Source organism: Excalfactoria chinensis, chromosome 8 (assembly GCF_039878825.1).
Source record: "Excalfactoria chinensis isolate bCotChi1 chromosome 8, bCotChi1.hap2, whole genome shotgun sequence".
Lineage (NCBI taxonomy): Eukaryota > Metazoa > Chordata > Aves > Galliformes > Phasianidae > Excalfactoria > Excalfactoria chinensis.
Genome location: NC_092832.1, coordinates 14,204,053 through 14,215,082, shown reverse-complemented (window position 1 = coordinate 14,215,082; position 11,030 = coordinate 14,204,053). Strand labels below are relative to the sequence as shown.

Sequence of the window (11,030 nt, the reverse complement as noted above, 5' to 3'; positions counted from 1 at the left end):
ACACTTGGCCCAAACCAGAGAACAGCTGCAAGGCTGCACGTGCTTTTTAAATTTACTTCTTCAGAGTATTTCATTTAACAAGATAATTTTGACTATATTATTTCTTAGTGATTAAAAATTAAATCATATTTTGAGTGATCCTTCTGCTAAATTCATAAGGAGAAAGGGTAAAAATCACCCTAGAAGAGCAGAATGAAGAAGAGAACCATGCCTTCTTGAGATGGCATGGAGAACCGAACCCACCCTTAGAATTGATATAGTTTTATACATGTGAGTAAAACCAAGTATCAAAACACCAACACCTAACAAACATGCACAAGCTGCCCTGCATTGTCTTTTCAAGTGCTGTTATGAATTACTCAAGGAACTCTTAAGAGCTGATGAGGAATCCAGACATACACTTGCTAAAGCATTAGAAAGCCTAAAGAAAAAGAAAATTCCAGATCTTTAGGTATTTCCTAGATCACACTAAGATTTTTCTCCCACTCTGGTATATAAAAGCCTCAGCTCTTTGCAAAAGGCATGACTATGCCAGATGGACATTTTTCACAATCGAGTCTGTTCTAATTTCTCTTTCAAAAGATGTGATTTTACACTAAGTCCTTCACACTGAAGTGCATCAAAGGGTTGTGCAGAACAATGAATTACCTGCAGTTATGATCTGACTTGATAGGCAAACCATATGAGCACAAAGGATCCACTGTTAACTCCGGAACAATTTAGGACATTACAACTTGTCTTATTCTCAATAAGGAGACCCCATCAGGTCTCCTCACATTTTACAGATTAAACATCCCACAACTCTCTAAGAAGCAAGAATGAACTGTTACAAGGATGAACAGTACAGAGCAGGAACTGAAACACCAGCAGTTAAAATACTGGGAGGGATTGGCTCTGTGCAAGAGCTGGAAATATATCCTAGAAACACTGACTTGTTGCTCTTTGCTCTAGTCAGTAGGTTCTGTTGGCAGCCCACTGCCTTTAAAATCTTTATGCTCCTACCTGAACAGCCATTAGGAGCAAACAGCTGAAGAAACGTTAAGGTTTTACGTTCCAGGCTACCGCTCCATGTACATCAATCACCTCGTGCAATGCAGGTCTAAGTCCAAATGCCTACTTGGGAACTGAATCAACAAGCTGAGGTCCTCCACTCTGAGGCTTTGTATACACCTCAGTAATGCATCAGCCAACCACAGATAGGAAGACAGCAAAGATCAGAGCCTCCTTCTCTGCAGAGCTTCTGCCAACTCTGATCTTAGAAGCAGAGCAGGATATGATCAGGAAAGCACTTCAATATCACTCAAAAAGGAAAAAGCACACAGTTCCTCCTTTTGGCTAGGCCTTGTAGAAAAATAATGGCATGCAAGGAAATGGAGTCCTTGAGGTGCACTCCCAAAAGACCACATCCTTTGGGGCTGTGAGGAAGGGAGATCAGCAGCCCAGCTCTTCCAGCTCACCCACTACAGCGATGAGATCCAGCCCTCCCATTTATGCTAGGCAGGTGGGAAGGGGCTTATACCATAGCAGCCATCCTTTACATCCAGCAATCAGTCACACACAGAGTTATGGCCTACAGCAGACAGCGGCACCACAGTATCATAGTGCAGGATATTGTAAACACACTCCCTGGAACCAGCAGAGCAATACCTGGAAAAAAATTAGGCTGTTATTTCACACACGAGCAGCAATACAAAAAACCAAATAACCTCACTCCAGAACCTGCCACCGATATCAATTAGAAACATACCTGCAGTACGCTGGTTAGAAAGACAACAAAATGAACTGTCAGATCTGACTGACGACCTGCTCACCTGGTGGTGCTGTTTGACTCAGCAGATTGCAGGGGATACGGGGATTCTCTGAAACAGTCTTTTTCTTTTTTTCCCCCCTTTTTGCAGCTGTGATGCTGACCTACAGTCCGACAATGTATTGCTCTAAGGGTCATATCTAGGGGAATGCAAGAAGACTAACCCTAACATTTACTTCTGGTTTATGCTACAGCACATCTGGCTTGGAATAGGAACAGCTGGCACACACAAGCATTTGGGCAGTGGAAGAAACTGCTGTCGTGAGGAAAGTTAGTCTTGCTGCTGACACAAAACTGGAAGGATCTGGATTCTTTCCTGGCTCAGTCAGTAACTCACCTGTACCTCACTTTCTTGCTCTGAACAGTGAACAGAAAAAAGAGTTGTGACTTCGTAGATACAGCTCAGAGAAACGTGCAGCCCACTCCATTAGTATTTCTACAAGTGTTTTAGATGTTCTGCAACAAGGGTCTTGTAGCAGAACAAGCACTGATACTTTCTGAAGTAAGAAAAAATAGAAAGGACATTTCTCACCCACAGGTTTATGGCTCTAAAATACCACCAAACATCACACCTCACACAGCATCTGGGATCTGGATAGAAATATCAGAGAGAGAGGCTTGAGGCATTTTCAACATAACCAGAAGCAGGAAGGATGATATTGCAGACACCTAAGGCTTAATTTGAATAGGTAATTTTGCTGCTTATCTGATCTACATCTGCAATCTGAACCTTTTGAGGTTCGCCTACTACCACTAAACAAGACACCGAGCTGAGAACACAGGAAACCTCAACAGATTTGATCAAGAAATCATGTATGAAACAAAATGAGGTCATGCCATTCTTGCAGTTTAACGCTGGCAAAAGGGAAAAGAGGGTAGAAAACTGAGAGAGGAAGTCCTTTATGCTGTAAATAGGATTGACTGCACAGCCAGCGATACTCCCACATTTGTTTGTTTTCATCCGCTTCCAGTTCTGATTCCTTGCTGCACCCCAAGCTAATCAGCAGTGCAAGTAACACAAACGTCCAGCTTCCCATTGTTCATCAGTTATTCCAGTAAATGCCTGATCCTCTCCTAAACGATTCTGAATAAAAACCAGCTTAAACTGAACGTTGCACATAACAAAGAAGACTCACGTTGCGATTTTTACCCAACCTTGAAAAGACTAACAGAATTCGGTGGCTTACATGAACTTTAGTTAGCCTAAATAAAAGACTTCAGTGCTATATGCAGAAATTGCTCCCCCCCATTCAATCAGTGGCCATATAGAGCTGCCCTACATGTATCAAAGGAGTCGGAACAAATTCCCATCATCCACACTGAATGCATCACTCTATCTGACCGTGGCATAAAACAAAAAAAGCTAGTTCTTTTCTCATCAAAAAGAAAATAGCAATGCCCTGAAATCACATGTCTTCTAGGCAGGCTCCCAAGCACACTTTGTTTTCATTGACTAAAATAACGCCTTGCAACAGAAATTGAAAGCAGATTTTCCTACACTATAAAAAGTCTTATTCTGCAAGAGATCAGCAGTTTCTGAATTGTGTTATTTAGCTGACACTCATATCTGCATATTGAAAGAACATGGGTCAGCTAAATAGAGAAAAACTAGTGGCTCTTTCTGCACTCTTCCTCTGCTCTAATGACTAGATGAGGGATGCAACCAGGCTGAAATAACAATCTGAGCCCCATCAAGCCATTTGGAAACAGGCATCACACAGTCCTATTTATTGGTTCTCTGATGACTGATTCTGTAAATAACTCCAAAGGTCACAAGGGCAGCAGAGGCTGACTGGGACACCCAGGCCCAAACCTCACACTAAAAACACCCACAAGCATGCCTGGGTATTCCCAAGGAACACCTAGTTCCAGCCTCCTCCTCCTCATTGATACACAATCAGTGTTTGTCAGACTGTTTGATCTGAATGCCTCGGCAGCTGGTTTGGAAGGGAGAGGTGATAGGTATACTCACCCCTAATTGCACTGACTAACTTTGATTTGCCTGCTACATGCCATCACTGGAGTGTAGTCAGAACTCTACTCTGCTTTTATGCCAGCACAACTCCATTTATTTCAAAGGAAATGGCCTTTAGTTTAACAACTGGAAGTGAGATCAGATTGGACAAAATACTGGGTCCATTTTCTAATCATGGGTCATGAAGAGTACAAATGAACTCCTATAATACTTTGGATACTTTGGACAAGTACTGGTAAACCTTTCCCCAGCCTTATCCTTCTGGACACCAGATGAGCTCTTGCTGATCTTCACTGAAACAACCTGTAGTCATGCTGATCATTTGACACTAAACCTCAGTTTGCTTTCTGAACTGATATTTTCTAAGAATGAAGAACGGCTCTTTGAGTCCAGTGACCATCTTCACTTTAAACAGGAGGTGGCAAAGTGGCATAGTGCTCACAGTCATACCATACAGCCACTGTTTGCAGTCATTTCTTCTTTCTACTTGCTTCATGTATTTCGTTAGAGTCAGATATATACACTCACTGCATTTTCCAGTTCTATAAAAAGTGACAGCTAAATAGAACCCAACTGAGAAACATTCTAACTTTAAAAAAGCGAACACTTTTCTTTTTCACCCCTAAGCTTTCTGTTAGGCCTCCTGTCTACAAATAGAGGCTCTTAGCAAGTTCACTTTCTTTTTTTTTTCCATAGTTTAAAAGTAAAATTGTCCAATTGCTTGACAATCAAAGTGTACTGGAAACAGTCTATAAAGTAACAGGGAAGAAATTATCAGCCTAGGATCTGTACGGTGATCACACTCAATAGAAATGTATTTTTTAATGACCAAAAGCAAACAAAATCCTGTATTTTTTCTTATGCTTCTTACAATCCTACCATTTAAACTTGTCAGCCTATGGAACTTGGAACATTCCTTATTTGTTATTCCCCCTCTGCACTCCTCACTGCTACAAGTCTACATTTCAATGCAAAAAGTTGCAGCATCTCCTCCTTGAAACAGGACTAAGGAGATGACCCACTTTTACAGCCTAACAGGAGCAACACCCAGTGGAGAGCTATCAGGAGGACAGCACTCACATTCCTTGGGGTGGTGAGTAGGAAGAGTGTAAGGAAGACTGCTGAAATGAGTGTTGCAGAGACAGGTGTCAGGCGGAGGATTGTTCCCATATGCAAGCGCAGAAGTAACCTACTGCAATATGTGAACCCTATCCAAACACTGTCAAACCACTAACCTAATTTTCAGCAATTCATCCTTAAGCAAGAGTCAGGAGGAAAAAAGATAACCTAAATTTGAACCACCCATCTCTGTCCAGTGAAAGCTGTATTTTCATACTCTTTCCAGAATATTTGTTGGATGGTCAGATGTGAGGATACTGATAAATAACACATCAGTTTCCCACTCTGCCTTCCATTTTAATAGCACACGCTCAGAGTGTGCAATCATGCCCTCCTCAGGAAGGGAGGAATGAAAGCTGAGAAAACCTGTCCCTTGCCTACAGATAAAGGCGACAAGTAAGAGTCAGACAGCATACATACAAACGATCAAGGCCTCCTGGACAGTGGGCTGGAAGAAGCCACAAGAAAAAATTCTTGACCAAGGCCTGAGGAAGGGGACAAGAAAGGACCCAGGACTGCCACCCTGAAGATCTAGGAAAGGACTCTGAAGCACTATGCTAGATTCTGGGAAGAAGCTACAAGAAACATTTATCTGAGCAGAGAGGACTGAAAGATAATGTCAGAAGATGATGACAGCAGGATACTGTGGATCAGCATTCTTCAGAAAACAGCTAGATTTCTTTGAAAGCTAAAGTACTACAAAAGCCTTGGAGAGCTTAAGAGGAGCATGACCTTGCCTGGAAGAGAAAATTATATGAGAGAAGGAGGACTGGAAACCCAGAGAAGCAGGAGGCATGTGACAAGTGTGTAATATCAAACTGCAGAATCAGGCACCTCATCCATTCATGCAGATCTCACCAACATGGATGCCATCCCTCCTCTCACCTCAGCATGGAGAAGAGAAGGCTCCAGTGAGACCTGAGAGTGGCTTTCCAACGTGCAAAGGAGGGCTGTAAGAAAGAAGGGGACAGACTCTTTAGCAGGGTCTATTGTGATAGGACAAGTGGAAATGATTTCAAACTAAAAGAGGGGAGATTTAAATTAGATATAAGAAAAAAATCCTTTATGATTAGAGTGTCGAGGCACCAGGACAGGTTGCCTAGAGATGTGGTAGGTGTCCCATCCCTTGAGATATTCAAGGTCAGGCTGGATGGGCTCTGAGCACCTGATGGAGCTGTGGGTATCCCTGTTCAGTGCAGGGGAGTTGGACCAGATGACCTTTAAAGGTCCTTTCCAACTCAAATGATCCTACAATTCTATGATCTATTTACCTTCTTTTCATCCAACCACATGTTGTCTCAGACTCATAGATCTGTGGGACTAAAAGCAAGTATCAGTCTGAATGGTTTCTTCCAGCATTAACCATCATTTGCAGCAGCCAGTACATCCCCTCCTACAATAACTAAATTATCTTTGGCAGCTGTTACTGTTCTAGCCATGTACCCTGCAAAGATTTACACATCTGCTTAACTTCATGCACATAAACAGTGCCATCAGCAGAATCTGTTAATGCAATCATATATGTAGACCTGGTAGAATAAGGGGACCTAATTTGCAGTTCCCCAGACCCTCACTGCCTTTGCCCCTTGTTTTTAAGATCCTATGACTGCACAAGTACTTCAAGGCCCTGGCTGGGTAAGGGCCATGTGACTCCTCTGTACTTTGAACTCAGATAAACTTCTTACTGAATGAAGTCATGTGTGAAATGCTTCCAACAGAGATTATTTTGAACCAAACCGTACTAAGAAGTGCTACAGAATTTCAACACTCGTATTTCAGCAACAAAAGAAAGGAACCGTTCTTGTATAAGATTGTGGTGCTCAGGGGGGAAGCACCAGATCCCCCACATAAACAGAACTACAGTGATATGGGATTATGGAAGTAGAGCGTGTTTCAGTCATTGAAGAAAAAAAATGCTCATACTTCCATAGAATCACAGTAGAAAAAAATAGCTTTGGCCTAATATTGATTTAGTCTCGAATCAGTGCGTGCAATTTTGCTTTCAGAAGACATCTTCATAAATCCCCAGTTCACAATGGTAACACACCAGTAACTGATCACTGAATTCCAAGCTGGCCACACTGGGATGGATCAGCATCTCTGTATATTGGAGCAGTCCTGGATTTTAGCTAATATTTGGACCAAAGAACAAATGGCAGGGTCCTCTCTGTGGCCCTTTTCCCTAGGAGCAGAACATATGGCTTGTCTCCTGGCTAACATCCAACCTGAGTAATTACATTCCGACCACATACGTTTCCCCTGTGTTTTTAACTGGGTAAGCATTCCTCTCCAGTTCCTCCTGTGAACATTTATGCTGCGTTGTGGAGCGCCATAAAACAGCTACTGCCCTCTGCCCCAGAGATGACTGCATTTTAGTAATAAATGAAAAGACTTCTTTAATGATAATTACATCCTTATCTCCCCATTACGTTTCTGGAGGGGGGACAGGATCATCTTCCATTCCTTAACATATGTTTTAAGTTCCTGGTGGTACCCTGAAAGCCAGAAGCCACTTATACAGCTTGTCCTGCACAGGATCTAAGTAACACTAAGCAGCAGAAATAGCACAGAGAAAGCCATTTGCACCAGCCTATATTTTAACCTTTTGGTCAGATTTATAAACTCTTTTGAAGGTGACTAATGCTAAAGAACTGTTTGATATTATTAAATATAATTGTGCTTGGAAACAGCACTTTTTTCCTGCATGACAGCTGAGTGATGCGTGCTCCCATTAGCTGCTTAATGCACATCCACATGTACAGGCATCCATCCATCAGTTAAAGGTGGTGTTATAAGACCACCTCGCAGCTCGCACAGGAATGCACTCGGTCTTGCAAGCGCTGTCTGAACCAACCCAGCAAACGGGGTACTGTGGGATCTGGCTGTCACCAGATAAGGATGCAGCACTATTAGGTGAAAGATGGAAAGCTTGCTAGGTATGGATCTGGCCAAATCACCAAGGAAAATAAACGAAAAAATACAAGTAATAGAGAGAGATGTAAAAGTATAGGTCTCTCTGGCGGCATTCCTTTAAATGCCATGAAACTGAATTAACAAGCCCCAAACGCGATCCACCTCTGGTGTGCAATATTGCCACCGTGCGGCCACCCAGCTCCGCCAGCAGGGACAGCAAGTAGAGCCTTGCTACGGCCGTGTAGCTTTTCGAAGGGAAGCGACCTCCAGGAGAGCACAGTCATCGTCGGCATCAAAAATTGTATGGAAACATCAAAAATGACAAAAGCAGCATTCTTGATGTCAGGAAGCCAATCTTTAGAGGTAATCTGAATGAGAACAGAACAATAGCCCGGATCAGGAAAGAGCCCCCCCCCCCCCCCTCCCCAGACAGGAAAACAGATGGGTGTTGGCACAGAGTCAGGAGTGGAAAACAAAGCAAATGAATCACTAGTAATTTAAGAAGAAAATGAAATACTGACAGGGGACAACACAGTGTGGGATGCAGAAGCAAAAGCAAGGTGTAATAAATAAAACATGCAGATGGGAAAAATATATATATATAAATCCAGAAAAGCAGTGACAGAATTGAACTGAATCTAGGGATGGTGGGTGTCTCAATTAAAGTGACAGGGAGGAAAAGCAATTCTCTGCCTCAAAAGCTGCCCATCCACACTAAATTCATGTCTGCGCTCATCTGGAGCCCTGCACATGCAAAGCAAGCACCTGCAGCTTGCTCAAGGAACAGCCTGCTGGTTGCTTCAGTTACAGCCTCAGCCAAGGGGCGTAAAGGCAGGGGCAACGCTGCTGCCTTCAAATAAAAGTAGAAGTAAAACAGGAGATCTCTGCTCACCTGGCAGGGACACACAGAAATAAGTGACCTAGAATCAAATTTAGGAACGTATTCATTGGAACAAGGTCCATTTCTCAGTTGTAAAAAACTTGTATCAAAGCAGCACTAAAGAAACAAAGGAAGCTTAATAAGGCAGGAAACAAATCTTGACAGGCAAAGAACAGCAACTTAACCACTGCAGGTGGCTGGAGAAAATCCTGTTTGTATTGCCGTCTCCTAGCACTGGGCACCTGTACACAGCCAAAGGAACCTGCCTGCTGTCCCTAGCACAAGTGGAGCAAAGGGAAAGATCCTTCTGCGGCTGAGCTGCCAAACCACAGCAAGAAGTAGTGAGTTTCATCAAGCAGCTTGGACAAGAAAGCTTGCAATATTCGCTGGTGTGGAAACTGAACCATCTTAAAAAGCCAGTGGAGGAAATAAGATATTTACTATATCTTATACACAGCCCTGAGCTGGAGCTGCTGGGATGGTAATTATACCTTTATTCTTTTCTCCTTTGGTTGGTATTTATTTGTTCTGTCAGATGGCAAAAAAACCTCACCTGCTATCACTGGAAAAGTAAAGTAGGGCTGTTTTCACCATACATCCTCTTACCCCTGGCTGGGGTAAGAGGACAGAAGCCAGATAAATATATTTGCCTTGTGTTTTCAGCATAAAAAAGACTGGTTTGTAAACTCAGAACAGCTTCCAGGCAGCAAGAAAGGTTTGTTCTCTGTGTTATAAATCAACATTCCAATCCAGGCTAGGCGTTTCACTACCTTTTGGAAGAGGCTGTCCTAATGTAATTTTTGCAGTTGATGTGGAAAAGCAATCAGAGGATTACATTGCAAAACTGCTTTCATTTTATTATTCAGGACCATCAGCTCTACAGCACATAAACAGGGAGATTCCTAACAGAACATGAACCCAGGACAGAAAATGTTCCAAGAATATCTGACCAACCAGGGGACTGTGGTAAAGCCTTATCGCTGGCAGACACAGAGCCAAATCTGTGCTAAGTGTCCCTACCACATACGGACAGGTGAAGAAGCAAGAGTTCCTTATGCAGAGTTTCTCAGGGCCTTTGGGTTCCCATACAGAACCACAGCACAGACACAAATCCACCACCTTCTCTTCTATGAACTGAGGAGCTTCTCTGGCACCGTAGTCCAAAAAGGCCACGCCACCAGCTGTGCTGAGCAGGACAGGCACCCGGAATCCATGCTGTTTGAGGCGGACGGTTATCTGGATGCAGTGATACACACCTATGGAAACATTGGCTGCATCACCCTCTATTCAAATTACTCTCCTTGTAATGAGGCTTACCACTGCTGCATAAGTAACATCTACAGATTCTTGCAGCAGCACCCAGAAACCATGCTCTGCCTCTACTTCTCCCAGCTTTACCACATTGAGGACAGCTTCCCCACGGCCACATGGAACCGCCAAGCCCTGCGCAGCCTGGCCAGCCTGTGGCCATGGGTCACTCTGCAACCCCTGTCCATGGGGACTCGGTACCACCTCCTCTCTAACTTCGTGCATAGCATCCCAGAGTCAATGTGTCCAGCTTCGCTGCCAGGAACCTTATCAGATGGACAGAATCCACGTCAAATTAACAACTTAAGAGGAGCAAAGACCTACAGTAGGAGAGCATTTCCACAAGCAACACACAGAGAGCCTGCTGTGCACCAAAACCCAAAGGCCTTTTCTTCTCCTCACCCTGCCTTCCAGCAGCCTTTACCAGCAACAAAGGGCAGACTGCCACATCCCATGTCTCAAAGCCACTTGGTGCTTTTCCCAGGCTTGTTTCTGCCATCCCAGAGGGAACATCTCCACCCCAGACCTATAAACGTTGTAAGGCACTTAAAAATGCCAAAGGGGTTAATCAATGAAAGCTGTAATCCCGGAGCCAGCAGGAACCGACAGCAAAGGTGACAGAACCTAAAGAGCACAAGCAGCCAAAAACCCCATGCTGATATTGCTTCTATTGAATGGCAATCCAGGGAACAAGCGTGGAACTTGAGAGATAACTGATTGTGAGGATAATGGTACGAGTGTTGTCTTCAGTTCTTGGGCAAGGAAGGCACTGAGGCCATGGATAGTGGATAGAGAAGGGTATGGAGCTGTGCGGGGTGTGGAGCATGGTGCGATGGGGAGCAGCTGAGGGAATGGGATGGGGAAGAAGGAGCTCCGGGGAGACCTCATCGCCTTTGCCAGCTGCCTGAAAGGAGGCTGCGGTGAGGTGGGGTCGGCCTCTGCTCCCGGCTAAAAGGAGACGATGGCCTTAAGTTGCACCAGGGGAGGTTCAGGTTGGGGACAACCTGTTGTCAATAGGAGCGCAGCCG

The 11,030-nt window shown here is 43.9% G+C and overlaps 1 protein-coding gene across 1 annotated transcript; it reads left to right on the top strand.

Moving 5' to 3' along the window:
• Positions 1-9,606: 9,606 nt before the first annotated feature.
• On the top strand, positions 9,607-10,620 carry APOBEC4 (apolipoprotein B mRNA editing enzyme catalytic polypeptide like 4). Its single transcript, XM_072343128.1, has one exon. The coding sequence runs from the start codon at positions 9,607-9,609 to the stop codon at positions 10,618-10,620; it is 1,014 nt and encodes a 337-aa protein (XP_072199229.1).
• The last annotated feature ends 410 nt before the right edge of the window (positions 10,621-11,030 follow it).